At 40.1% G+C, this 14,744-nt stretch overlaps 1 protein-coding gene across 5 annotated transcripts in view; it reads left to right on the top strand.

The window, feature by feature from the left end:
* The window catches only part of DLG2 (discs large MAGUK scaffold protein 2), a 1,065,252-nt gene that overhangs the window by 122,195 nt on the left and 928,313 nt on the right, over positions 1-14,744 (top strand). For all 5 annotated transcript variants that reach the window (XM_054813806.1, XM_054813780.1, XM_054813784.1 and 2 more), the window contains one exon: positions 7,634-7,776. In XM_054813806.1, coding sequence (XP_054669781.1) covers positions 7,634-7,776 — 143 coding nt within the window. The remainder of the gene's footprint in view (positions 1-7,633; positions 7,777-14,744) is intronic.

Genomic DNA, 14,744 nt, shown 5'->3' with positions numbered 1-14,744 from the left:
AATAAGAGATTGGAATATATAGGTAAAACTGTAGTACTACACTCAATATCATCACCAATAGGCTTAAATACTGACTTGACTGTCTGACTTACTGCTTTCTAGTTTTCACCTGTTAACATAAGCATCACTCATATAGAGAGGGCTGCAGCAATTATTTTGTCCTCTCTGTGCACAGCAATCTGTGCTGAATATTTTATTCTCCCCAGATTTTGGACAGCTTCCTTGGAGGCAGATATTCCTAGCTGAGAAGTTTGAGAGAGCTCTGAATGTATTTTGGGTATATTACAAAACCCAATCATGATACTATTGTACAGCACATCCAGAAGTACTCAAAACCATTTTTGTTTCATACGTCTAAATAACTATTGCAAGAGTCATTAATTACTAACCATTCAGTTATTATTACAGCATGTAGACTGTTTCAAAGCTTTTTTTGATAAAAAGATATCATTTTGCTCAGGTATGTACCTGCTTTGTAATGGTTCCTGCCCCAAAGAGTTTACAACCTGGATGCACAAAGGATCGTTGGATAATTCAGGTCGGAAGGGACCTCAAAAGGTTTTCTGGACCAAATAGAAGTGATTTGCCTGAGCTCAAGAATCAAGACAGGTTAATAAAAGAAACTGTATTTCCTGCTGCCTACTTTGGTACATGTTCTACCAGAGTATGCTGCTTTTAATAGATTTAGGAACATTTATCAACTGTAGGCTTTTGGCAGAAGACTGCTTCCCTGGCTTGCACTGCACCGTTTCACTGCCTGCATGGAGTAGAGAACCTGTTCTCTGCTTCTGCGGTAATTCTTTCTGTTGGGTTAGCATCTATGTTTCTCATGCACCAAAAGCTTATGTTTGAAAACCTTGCCACAGGGCTCCTAAATTTCATTTTGACTTGACATATCTTGGCGTTACCACTGCCAATTGTAAAAAAATCAGCCTTGAGCTTTTCCTTTATTGTCGAATCTCACACCACCTTTATTAGTGTGGACCCAAGGCAAATACGTGTGGAGCCCTGGGGATGAGATATAGCTGAAATGGGAAAGGCATTTTTGACTGCTGCTGCACTGAGGGATGCTAATGGGGGCAGGTTTGAGCTCACCATGACCGTAAAGCTAGGTACCAGCTTGATAACTGGAGATCTGCCATTTCTCACACAGGGTCTGTGCCACAGTCCTGCTTCAGTTGAAAACTCATCCAATTTCAAGTTAAGTTTCTTTTCTGTTATGTTTTGTTTTTTTTTTCTCTCTGATAATGGCTATTTTACTCAATATGGAAACATTTTGCTTGAAAAACCCACAAAACATGGTTGCATTTGGTGAAGTATGTTATTTAACCTCCCTTTGGACCGCTTCCACGGGCAGGGCCTTTAAAGCCCTTTACTGGCAGGCTGGTGTGATCTCTGATCACTTCCCTGCTACTTCTGCTGCCTGAATCAGTTTTCCTTCTTGAACGACATCCTGCACAATCCTCCTTACTCCTACCTAATAATTCAGACCAGATGGCTGAAGCTGACCCAGCATAATCTGCTCCCCAGGATATAAATGATGCCATTTAGCCGTACGCTGTAATGTTCCCTTAGTTAAAAAAAGGACTTGCAGGAAGAGCCTGTAACAATTGACTTTATTTTGATTCGCAGTGTTCTGCCAGACAGTAGCCATTTGTGCTGGGTCACACAACATTAAAAGGTACATATCAGACACTATCCTACACATAGACGAAAAGACTGCCCCAAATTTTCCGGAAAGGAAACAGCTTGTGTTTGCATGTGCCTTAGACCCCCATTCCACCTTGTCCCTGAATGCCCTGGAAAAACAGATGGGAGTTATACCGCAAAGCAAGTCGGGGCACTGGCACAGCATAGGAAAAATGAATTCCATGGCTAAGGACCTCTAGAAGGAGGAAAAGAAAAAAAAAAAAGCAAGCTTTTCTTTTTATCCTATAGAATATTAGTTCCAATTTCCAGTTTGGGTCTACAGAAAGATGATGCACAGGGAACTCGTTTCTTGGGTAATGGGATTCTACGTTGTTAATGACATTACAGTTAAATGCAAAAATGTACAGCTATCTGCAGAAGCAACAGACGATTACTGCAGATCCCAGAATATTGGTGCCATTTCTAAATGGTCTCAAGGCATCATCTACATAGAGTGAAGAGCGGTGGCAACAAGACGCATGCGTCACAAGGAAATCCTCTCTCATTGCTAAGCACAGATGAAGGTAACAGCTTTTGGAACAGCCGTCAGCACAGCGTGCTCCCTTCCTGGAGGTCAAAACATGCTGTGGCGGGTAGGTGTCTGCAACTTGAGTGGACTTTGGGTAAGGTTTGGTGCGTGGAATAGTTCGCCCTGCTCTCTTACAAGTGGCCACGTGTACTGTCAAGGCACTGGGGAGCAGCATTTGCTGACACATGCAGAACAACTTCGGGCTAAGCGATGTACAAGATTATCCTTTTAAGCTTAATTGTTTGTGTTCTATAAAATATAGATGGTATCAGAAAGCCTAGCATCAGCTTGCTTGTTAATGGAATACAGACATTCCTCTTCCTCCCCTCAGTTTTGTAAATGCAAAAGAGATACAAGATATTTTTCTCTCCACTCCTGCTCTGGTTTTCTTTATACCCCATCTTCTGAATCCTGAGTTCGGCACTCTGCCAATCTATCCTCACTGTAGAGCTGCATTGTAAACCTGTACCAGCTCAAGTTGAGCCCCTCTGCATTTTGCACCGTGTTACTTGGTAAACCCATCTTTTGATATTCTTGCTTCCTAACCCTTTGCGTCGGTTAGGTACGTGCAAAGTGTCAGCTGGCATTAAAGAGATACAACGGGGTGATCCCAGCTGCTCAGTGTGCTGGGATGCATGTGCCTTGATGGCTAAATTTCTGACTGTGCATAGAAGTACTGCGATGCGTTTGGTACCTGCCAGCGCTTCTCTGCGTAGGTGAAAATCATGCAGATGCCAAAGCTGTCTCATATACTTCATCCAACCTTGGGGCTACCAGCTGGGTTATGCTGATTTACTCAGCTGAAGTTGGGTCAGTAGTAGAGAGGACATAAATAGGAGCAAATGCTGACTACCTTTCCCTTCTGACTTTAAGTTACACCAGCGAGTATCTTGAATAAAGGAGGAAGCTTGTAGGAGTGAGTGGCTCCTGCCTCATTCCTAGCACACCAGGGCATCGTTCCAGATCTGCTCGTGCAGCTGCATCTACCCTGCCCGGCAAAGAGGGTGTTTGAACATGGACTAACGTTGCCCTGAAGCCGCTGTAAATGGGTTATTGATCACAAAGGGATGGACACACCTGGGGTGCTTGTTTGTGGGCTTCCACAGTTCAACCCTGATGGTTTGCTTCTCTTTGAGGTCTTACACAATTTTCTCGGGCAACACGATATGGTTCTTAATGTTTGTTTTGCTTTGAAATGAAAGGAAGTATGAAAGTGTACGTTGTTATTATTCTCTTCCTTTAATCTTTGCTCAAAAGTTAGTCCTCTCAGACCTTTAATCATCCGTCTTTGTCTGAATTCCCTTCAATTTGGTTCTATCTTTCTGGTGCTGAAGTGCTTACAGATGAATGAGAAATTGTATTGCTTTATCTTATTTTCCCTCATTAGAATGCTGGCGAAAGCCCATGGTCACAGAAGACAGAAAGTAGTTTGGGTTATTCAACAGTTTTGACTTTTCATATTATTTAACCCTTTTGCTATGAGAGTGGTAAAGTGTTCCTATAACGAATGGATATTGTGATGCATATAAATTGGAACAGAAACTGCACTGGAATAATGGTCGCAGGACTGCAGCACCAATCACTCAAAAGTCAGAAAATGGCAGAAGTTAGGCAGCCTGTTCAGCTTTATCTGATCATACGTTTTTCTTTCTACATAGCTGCTGTCTGAAAGAAAGGTTGCTTTTCTACGTGAATACATAGAATACATTGTGTTCTCCAGTTCTTATTCTTTGTCCAAATTATTTTTGTTTAGATTTTCTTTAAAAAAAAAAAAAGTAACAGTGCGCACAAGTCAAATTGAACCTTAATAATTAATATATATATATTTTAAACAGCAGTAAGGAAAACAAGACTTCGCACTGAGAAGTGGATCCAGCTTTAGTAGAAGAAAGCGCTCCCTGGCATATCGCTAACGATTAGCCCCTGCTCACTCTTGCACAGGTCTGTAAGACAGGAGAGGGGGGTCCTGGCAATGTGCCTGCAGAGCACAGACGCAGTGATTTGCAGTGTACTTGTCCGTGGGCATTTGTAAAGTGATACTGATGCGTTCTCCACCGTGCTGATGTAGAGAAAATTTGTTTTCCCGCTTCCCCAGTGATGGAATTATCCAAAATAGAATATATCATGGTATCTTTAGCATTGCTTCATATTAGAATATATATAATTTCTCGTATGCAATTTATCTTTATACAACAAAACTGACAAAACATTTGGGCTAGGCTAAAGGAAGAGCAAGCAGAGTTTATTAAATAAAGTAAGTAATCTCTTAAGAAGTAAATGAGCAAATTCAGTCGGACTGAAAATCCAGTGAGATTCACAGACACTTTAAACAAACATGAATTCATCGCTTAACAAAATGTTTAGAGTGGAGCAGAGATTTGAACAGTTCATCTGGAGAGGTGTTTTGTGCTCATCAATAGTAATATTGCCATTTCTAAATGAAATCTGAACTTGTTTTCATGGAAGGGAGGGGATATAGTGCCAAGAAATACTCGGCACAGATTTAATTTAAGATTTGAATCTTTTTGTTGAATTATCATCCTGTAAGCCCCCACTAGGAGCCAGACTGTATTTTGGTCATTTTACATAAGAGTTACCAGGCTTTAACTTTTTATGACCTTGGCTCCAACCTTGATTCTACAGCTGCTTGATCCCATCACCTCCTCTACACCTCTTTTCCCATCCTCAGTAGTATTCAACCGTTTTCCCCTCCTAGTACGATTGCACCTCTTGCATAATGGAGATAACTCGATAGAGCAAGTTTTACTCCGAGCAAATTACAGATCTTATTTTCTGCTAACCTTGATTGACTGCAAGTTACTGGCTGCCCTCGTTCCATAGAAATGGCAATTTTAGCTTACGGAATGACAAAGCAACCAACCGAGTGAATCGGCTGTGCTTTCTTCTGTAACCGCCTAAGTACACTGAAACGCTCTTCTCCGCACACCAGTGATCATTATTCCGGTGAAAGCAACCCACGGCCTCCTCGGAATAGATAAGGACCTTTACAAAGAGACCGAGGCTTTAATTTTTATTTTTGCCCACGTGCATACACATGCAAATGTGGCTCAGACGTTATTTTAAATGAAAACACTAGGGTGAGGCAGTCTTTAAAGTTAGAGCGAAAGCACTTTTCGGCTGTTCCTTGATTGACGACTGTCAACCCAATTAATACTCTGATAACAACAGCGATGCCAGCTGAATGCCACTGCCAGAGGGCAATTTCTAGTTTATTTCTGCAAAGTATTTATCTAGAGATAATTACATATTAGCCTGATATGTTTTACTTGCAGCTGCAATACAAATTGACCTGGCATCGAACCATATATTACAACTGTTTGCAATTGTACTATGAGCGCTCAAAGTGACCGTAAAAAATCTCCCCAATGAGAAGGGAGAAACTTCCATTCTCATTTCAACTCTCTTATAGCTTTTCATTTTAAAAGTAGGTCCTAGTTTTAATGGTGAAGTTAAATCTTCTTAGCAATATGAAACACAAATTCTTACAACTATTTCTGTGACATAGAAGTTAGTATCTACTTCCTATGGATCACAGTTATTAATGCTAAAATTAAAATTTCTGATTAATTTTTCCCATTATACATGAGAAATAGAGTACATAATGAGTCGGAAAGCTGTAAAAGGAGTTAAAAGAAAAGTTCAATTTCAATTGTTACTAAAGAGGGAAGAAAGACTCTGAGAAATCTGGCCAGAGACTTCATGTGTGGATGAGCACAGACCCAGCAGAGTACTTTTGGCTGTCCCTTGAAAGCCGCAGAAATCAGAGTGCCTCTGCTGTGTTCCTCCCCGTGCCTCCCTGGCTCCTTCAGTTCTGCTTGGCACACGCAACCCAGTTCGGTCTCCTGTTGTGTGAGCCAGCGCATGACAGAGAATGCAGACGTACCTCCATGGCAGGTTATTTATTATAGTCAGGAACGATGTCTTCCTGGCCCAGATGTGGGATCTGACCCTGTATGACAATACCCCCCAGCTGCCTCTGAAGTTCAGACACGGCCCCAGTATTTTCTTCTTTGCCAGACAGGCTCTATGGCTAATGCTGGAAGATTTTTCTTTTCTGGTCTAAGAAGCTATTCTGGGAAACTCTTTTCTTGTAGACATGCTGGAGCAGCCTGGGATGTTTGGGCTCTTGATATTGTCAGGTATAGATTTATCACAGCTTCCACTGAGTAATGTTTTCTGATTGTCTCATTACCTTGGGGCTACTATTAATCCAATTTAAGGTAACATGCAAACAGATCGTTTCTTCACAAAATACAAAATAAAAAAACCACAGTCACAAATGTTTATGAAAGACATTGTGTATGTACAGTTAAGCTTGATTTTCCCCTATAATTTCTTCACTTAATATCAGAAAGGTTTCCCTGTCCCCTTCTCTTCTTTTGCCGACACCTACCTGTTGATGGTCATGCCTTCCCACACTTTTTATGTCTTAGGTAGCGCTCATTAGAGAGCACCACTCATTGAAAGCATAGTAGTTTTTATAACCAGCCCTTTGAACTCCCAGGGGATATCCAGGTACATGCAATCTTTCTCCCTGAAATGGTTTTCTTTCTTTCTTATTCAGGAGAAAACGTGTTCATTGTTCTTAATTAAAATAATGTGATTTTTTTTCTTTTTTCTTCTTTAGTAAGTCTAATATCTCTGTTAGACAATGTGTTACCTCCTGTTTGTGACTACCTGACTAACACCTTCTTGGCCCAAGGAAGGGAAACACTTTCTTCTCCTCTCCTTAGGTCATTACATGCACAGGTTTCAGTGAAAGTGTTTTCACTGCTGGATCTTGCATATCTGTTCAGTGATAGAAATGTCTGAATGGGATATTAAGAGCTGGCTTGTTGCTTACTCTTGGCTGAAACCAAATGTTAACTAGCCACTTCTGAATGACAACAGGTTGAAGTGATGAATCCACAAAGTCTTGCTTCAAGTTGTGCATCCTACTTTAAAAAAAATCCCAAATGCACCTGCAGATAGGGCTGGGAGTGGCTCAGGTGCCTGGGATGGAGTCTGACAACATGCTTCTCTTAGGGTGTTTTAAATCTACAGATTTCTACTTGATTGTTCAAAACGATCTGTGACTGACTGTGTAAGGGTCTGTTCTACCTCTATTGTTCAGGTGTGCATGTGACATGTTCCTTCAATCTCTTCTTATAAATATTATCCCTTTACTTCTTCGAAATGATTTGTAAGAACCTCTTGAAAATGAGAATATGCCTCAAGAATCTCGCTGACATTTTAGAAAACAAATTTGCATCTTGGTGCTTTGTACTAGAAATGTAATAGGTGTTTATCATTAGGATGATAATGTGTAAGTATATATCGGCCAAAGGAAAACACCAGGGATTCGAAAGCCAATGTGTCAAATAATGTGTTTTACTTGTTCCTCTTTACCAACAGATATTCAAGAGTTTTATGAAGTGACGCTGCTAAATTCCCAGAAAAGCTATGAGCAAAAAATAGAAGAGGCAAATCAAGTTGCAGAGAAATGGGAGAAGACAACATCTGCTACAGACCATGAAAATCTGCAGAAAAACCAAGAGGTAATTTAACAGATTAAGAATTAAAATGTATATAATGAGTGAGATATCTCAAGCCTGCAAAAGGCCATGCAATGATTTATAAGATTGAAGGAATGACCTTAATTAAGGAATTAGATTTGAATATGGAAGATGTATAGTGTTATCTCTCTGACCTTGAATATGTTGCTAACTTCTTTATCCTTTCAATTGCCATCTGTCAAAGGGGAAGTAAAAAACTTTCTTTTTCTTGTCTTTGGTGTACTTTACCTGACACTTGGTGTCCGTGATTACCCCCAAAAGAGACTGTATCTCCTTGACTTGCTAATAACCACTGAGGTTATTAATACTCCAGTGACTGTATCCTGTGCAAAAATTTTAATAGGACTTTTCATATTTCTGGGATTGACATTGGGCCGACTTTTTCCGTAGCCCAAGTGCACAGAGATTCAACCAAAATAGTCTCTGTATGAGGAACTGATATATAGAAGAAGGTTATACACCTTTGCTTTTCTTCTGTAGCCAGTGGAAGGATTCAAAACCTTTATTTGTCACCACTGGCTCTAATCTGTCTTTGCCTGCCTCTAGATTATTATTAACTAAATTAGCAATCTAAACTAATTGCCTCCCACCACGTTTGTACTTCAAAGACAAAAACAAAACCCACAGAACCAAGCAATGGATTGCTCTGTTCTTAAACAGTGAGACAGAAATAGAGGGGGCATGGACTGCAAACTGCAAATCTCCAGACCAAAATCAAAGATGAGGGAAATGTATAACAATTTCCATTGTTGTTATGGTTTGAGAGGAACTGCAAGTTTTAAAAGTTGTTCCAAAACACTTTCCATAGGCATGACTATTTTTAAGAGCTTTCCTCTTTTTAAATGTAAAACCCAGAAACAAACTGTAGTTCTACATGACATTTTATATGTGAATCTTTGAAAAGATAAATCAGAATTGCAGGCGGCTAGAACAAAACTCTCTGAAGAAATGAAGAAATTTATTGTAAAAATTAATTAGCAAAAGAAGCTTGCAGAATTAATGAGAACAAGCATTCTGATTTTGAGTGAAATCAGAACAAATGAGTCTTAACGTTAATGTAGGATATATCCCATGAATGATTTAACATTTGAGTCCCAGCTTGAAGACGCAGCAAGCTAATCTCTGTCTTTTTTTTTTTTGCACAAAGCTATATGCTTTAAAATGGTGAAAGTGTATTCCAGCATGTTATCTCTTGAAGCACCTGAGAAAGACAGTGGGTCACAGACTCTCTTTTCATTCCAGCCTCATCAAAGTATTTGACCCTCAACCCCCTCTCCCTTAACCTCATTGTTGTCTAAGAGGTGTGCTGCTAGTCTTGACCAGAGGAATTTAACCTCCAAGTTCTATGCTGAAAGTAGTAGAATATATAGGGCTAACTCCAAACTTTGCTCGTCTTATGAAAACGATGTTTGGATTTAAAGCAAAACAACAGAAAACTATTGCTCAGAAACTGGAATAACCATTTCAAGCCAGGGTGCTGGCAGTCAGAGCCCAGGGTACCATCATTTTCAAATTTGCTGTCTATCCATAAATTTCATCAGTCTGATGGGTGCACAAAGTGTTTAGTCCCTTTAAAAATTATACCTATATGTGTTTTATGGGTCCAACTGCAGACACAACAGGCTAGAAGTGTAGGCTTTTGTTTTTTTCCTTTCAACAGCACAACATACTATCGGCAGTTCCGAGTCAGAACTGATTAACACATGCTGAATATACCAGCTGCTGTACAAATCCAATATGGTACTTTGCTTTCTATGAAAAATTGCCCTATGAAAATGTAACTGGATAATCTAATACATCACATAAATTCTTATTCATGGTCTATTCCTTATAGGAACTGAAGGTTTTGTACTTTCCTTTTCCGTTCTCAATTACATGTCCCAAATGTGGAAAGAAAAAACCTCTCCTCTTTCATGCAGTGTTCCTCTGCAATAAAAGCCCAAGCATGATCATTGAGTCCAGAGGCCAACCTCCTTTTATGCCTTCCACTCAAAACCTTCCTTGGCTGTCTATGTGTTAATTTTCTACATAAAATGGTCCTTTTTCTGTATTTATGTTTGATCTTAATTGTTGATTAAAAAAGGAAAGCACATTTCACTGTCCAGGTCAGGTATCCTGCGACCTCTTCTTTGTGTTGATATATATTGTATATACTCTATATATGTAAAAGTGTAGACTGTCAGATAACAGAAAAGGTTTTAGATTGTTGTTTGCAATACTGCACAAATTTCCCATATAGAGATGTCTGGCCTCTAAACTCTCTCACTTGGCATCTGTGATCACCATAGTGGTTTGTAACAAACTTACGCTAGAACTTACCATGTACTGGGAATGGATCTTCATCAATTAAGAGAGGTGAAAGGGTCATGACCCATCCTATAACCTCCCATCCTTCTCAGGGAGTCTCTCAGAAGAAGGACATCTCCCAAACTCGGACACTTTAATTTTGAATGGCTTTTGAAAAAGCAAATGAAAAATCAAGGGAATATATATTTGCTCACCACATGTGCCAGAACCAGTTACATCTAAATTATTAGCATGAATGACCACACATAGAACCCCATGGCTACAAACAATGGAATTAACAAAGCATGTCTTGGGGCCCAGTGATAATTGCTGCTTTTTTCTTTTTTTTTTTTTTTTCTTTTTTTCCTAGTTTCTTTACTTGCATGCTTCTAGTTAAGCTCTGTGCTATTCAGGCATTGATCCCAAAGGGGCTCCTGAAATCGATAAATGCTTTGGTATGGCTTATGCATTTAAACACCACGTCCTTGATTTTTATTCCACTGTTAACGGCTTTCTTGGTCATTAGAATGTTAGGTGATATTAATCTTTCTGGATGCAAAATGCAGCATTACCTATCGTCATATTTTTATTATTGCATTTCACCCTGTACAGAAACTAAATATATGTGGCAATGTATCTGGCAGAGCTGTAAATATCATAGACCAAAATAATTTCAGTGGGTGGGTGTTAGTGAATAAGGAAGAAAGACATATATGAATATTTTTTTGTGTGAATCTATCCCTGTTGTTTTCCCTCCTGTAAATTCAACTTGACAAAATCAACTTAAATTGGTGGATAGTTTCAGAATCAATGAAACTGTTTTGGGGCAAGTTCACGAAAAATGTTTACTGAGCTCTGCTTGTGAAGGCTTTTATTTGTTTTATATATTCATACAGAAAGCAGGGAATGTGACATGTCAGTTAATAAATGAAAAAGTCCAACATATTAGTCATGATGTAGGAAGTCTAGAATACCATTCTGAAGAAAACCTGAAAAAATTCATGTTGTCCATTCTCTTGCCCTAGGCCAGATCTACTGTATTTGAACTGTTCCTGACATATGTTTATCTAATGTGTTCTTTAAAACCTCCCATGGTGGAGAGTCAACAACTTCTCCAGGCAACTTATTCCCTCGCCGATAGAAAGTCTTTCCTGATGACAAACTGGAGTTTCTCTAACTGCAATTAGAACCCATTAGTTTTTGTTCAATTCACAGTAGACGTGGAGAACAGCCTATTCACCTCTGTTCCAAAAAGCACTTAAACATGTGTTTAACTAATCATACATAATAGCAGGAGCTTCCAGCTTCTCTGCCTTTCTTTCTCTCACTCTTTTAAAATGACCTTTGTGACCTGCTTTTCCTCAGCAGCGTCGTCATTTTAGGTAATACGCTCGTGTAACAACAAATGCTGGGTCCTAATGAAAAATCTGGTCTTTCGGGAAAAAAAATATTTAGTTGGCTTAGACTCTTGTCAAAAGAGCTGTACGTGGAGAAGTGAAATATTTTAGTTAAAAAAAAAAAAGACTTGTGGCACTGTGGAAGGCAATTAGTCTTGACAGCACAGACACTATATATCTCTATATATATCTATATCTCCATGCATATAAAAAAACCTCCTGGAAACTACTCTGCAAGATTTGTTTATTAATGAAAATACTAACTCAGGAATTGGGAACTGCAGTTTTTAATTCCTTGCTGTTCTGGGTACTTTCTGAAGGAACCATATGTGAGGTTTGAGAGGAGGACTGAAGAACTGAGTCACGGAAGGGAACTGGGAATTATAGTGTCTGAGGTATCTCATCATGGCCAGGTATCAGTTAAGGACCATATGTTGTGGTGCACTGCATAGGAAGAAATTGATGTCCAGGATTAAGGTCCACAAATCCAGAACACACCTATAATAAATTAAAACAGGGGGCAAGATGTCATTCCCTTAAAATCTGCATCATTAAGATGTTGGTACCTTATCCCAATTAAGGTTCAGAATCATGATCTCTTTTCTGTAAATAAGACCATAGCTAGACTTCTTTTGCAACGTGTGTAAAGGCATTGCTGATTGAATTTTCCTTTTGAAGAAGCTATTTGGTTAGGACATTTTCCAAGGATGTGGAAATCCATATTCAGCTCCCTTCTTGACCAGAGAGGAGCTGCTAGTGCTTCTCTTCTCACCCGTGAGAGTGCCCTACGCATTATGCTGGCAGGTAACATTTTGCTTTTTCTTGTTGGGGTACTGCCAATTTATATGGAATAATTAAATATTTATTGGGACAGAGTGCTGACTCTATAGCCTAGAGTTTATAATTACTATTGCTCTGATGAATATTAAAGTATAGGATATTTTGTCTTCTTCGGCATATCCAGGGGTGGACTCTTCCATCCCCAGCAAGTGCCCAGACATCAGTCTTGAAGAGTCATAGGTGCAAAACCCTTCTCCCTGTTATGTCTGAACCCTTCTCCACCTCCCCATTGTCACCACCACGTATATTCAAATCTGGAAGTGGCAGAATTTAACAGGAAATATTAAAAACCCCACTCCAAATGCCTAGTATGTAAGGCACTGTCACAGGAACCCTATGTTCATTCCTCTCAAACTGCATTTAGGGGAATGCCTGACCATGGGGAGGGACTTTTTAGTAGGGCCTGTTGCAATAGGACAAGGGGTAATGGTTTTAAAGTAAAAGAGCGTAGATTCAGACTAGATATAAGGAAGAAATTCTTTACAGTGAGAGTGGCGAAACACTGGAACAGGTTCTCCAGAGAGGTGGTAGATGCCCCATCCCTGGAAACATTCAAGGTCAGGTTGGATGGGGCTCTGAGCAACCTGATCTAGTTGAAGATGTTCCTGCTCATTGCAGGGAGTTTGGACTAGATGACCTTTAAAGGTCTCTTCCAAAACTAGTCTATGATTCTATAATTCCAACTAGCAGGATGCTGCCTTCAGTGGAAGCGTTGGTGACACATAGGGGAGGAGGTGTGTTTGGATTAACTGAGGAGGTTGAGAAGGTATCCCAGGAATATGTAGTTTGTGGATGTTGACAGTGCTTAGGCATTGAGCTGATTGATATGGTCCAGTCCAGCTCATTTTGGGAACAAACAAATGCCAGCTAGCTGCCTTGACAACATGGCTATGGGAGACCTGACACTGCAAAGATAAAGTGCCTCAGCAGGTCCGAGGATCTCAACTACTTTTAAGCTGAGTCATTTCAAGTCACAGTAACAAAGCACCCACATTGGCTTAAACCAAGCAACAATTATCTTGCCCGTGCAGCCTGGTACCTGACTTCCAGCAGGGGCCAGAAGCAGATGCTCAGGGAAGAGTAAGAAAAGGGCAAGCCTGTATAATGAGCGCTTTAGCTGTTTTGCAAGTCTAATCTTAATTTGTTTGGACTAGAAGCACAGAAAGTGCTCAGTGCTAGGAAACTCAGCATTACCTTATTTTATAAACATTCAGCATGGCATTCACCGCAGCTAGCATGCTGACTGGGGATGTGCCCAATCTGCTGCTGAAAATCTTGAAGAAAGGGTTTGTTTGTAATTTTGCCTCTGCCAAAGAGCTTCATTGCTTCTTTGGACCAAGCTTTATAAGACCAGCATTCACAGCTTGAAAGCGTTTTCTGAAATTAGAGCTCTTAAATTGTCCCTGTTGGAGAGAGAAGACTGATTTCTTTTCACCCTTAGGAAATGTAAGATAGGGATTCGGCTGGAAGTGGTTTAAATTCAGGTCTTCCACTGCTCAGAAGAGTTCTCTCGCCCTACCCAGTTCCAGATAAGGCTGGGGAAAGGTACTGTCCATCTCTGCTATCAAAGCTTTGCAATTGTGCAGCTGAGTTAGTGGGTTCTGGGAGTCTGAGAGCGGGAACGCACGTCTGAGCCCAGCTCCTCAGCTTGGCAAATGGTCGCTTCCCTGCGAGAAGGTCTTCTTCCTTCCCAGCGCTCTCTGCATTGCGTTAAACAGTCACTAGATAAAGGATGTCTCCTGCCTAAGTGTTGTGTGGATAGATACAATTAAAACTGTGAGATGCTCAGAAAAGACAATAATGGAGAACATAAAAGTACCTAGATGGAGGTATCCATCTGGTATAACAAAAATTGAATTGCTCTTTAGCTAAGACAATAGTAACACTGCTTGAAGCTACAGGCTTGTGCTCAGCTCCAGACACCCATTAAAAGACATAAATTTACCCTTGTTTTAACCTCTGCTTTCATTAGTTTGCTCTCCAGTGCTACTTAATTCTGGCCAGCAGTGTTTTGACCTTTATTCAGATGGAAGACTGAGGTGAAGGAAAAGAACGCTCTGCTGTCGCGCTTATGTATAAATCTGGTAGCTGAAGGTCTGCTTGTCCCTGTATCATAGCATGAAAAGACTATTTACTTATAGGGCATATGGTGCAGATACTTTTAGCATATTGAACGAGAATCATTTGCAATTACTGTGCAAGTTTGGTCATCACACACCGATCTCACATGCTCAATCTACATTCAGTGCAGTGTGATATCATTGCTTTGAGACGTCCCCAAAGATTCTAGTTCTTCATTTAATTCCTCTTCTTCCATGCATTTCTTAACGTTTAGAGGCGCGTTTTGCACAGACAGTCAATTGCAGGGTGCAAAGCGAAGCCTCCTATTTCTGCTTGCTTCAGGAATGCCTGCTCTCCTTGTACCCA

This window comes from Grus americana, chromosome 1 (assembly GCF_028858705.1).
Source record: "Grus americana isolate bGruAme1 chromosome 1, bGruAme1.mat, whole genome shotgun sequence".
In the NCBI taxonomy this organism is placed as follows: domain Eukaryota; kingdom Metazoa; phylum Chordata; class Aves; order Gruiformes; family Gruidae; genus Grus; species Grus americana.
Note: the sequence above shows the minus strand (reverse complement) of the source record. Positions and strands in the feature narration are given on the sequence as shown.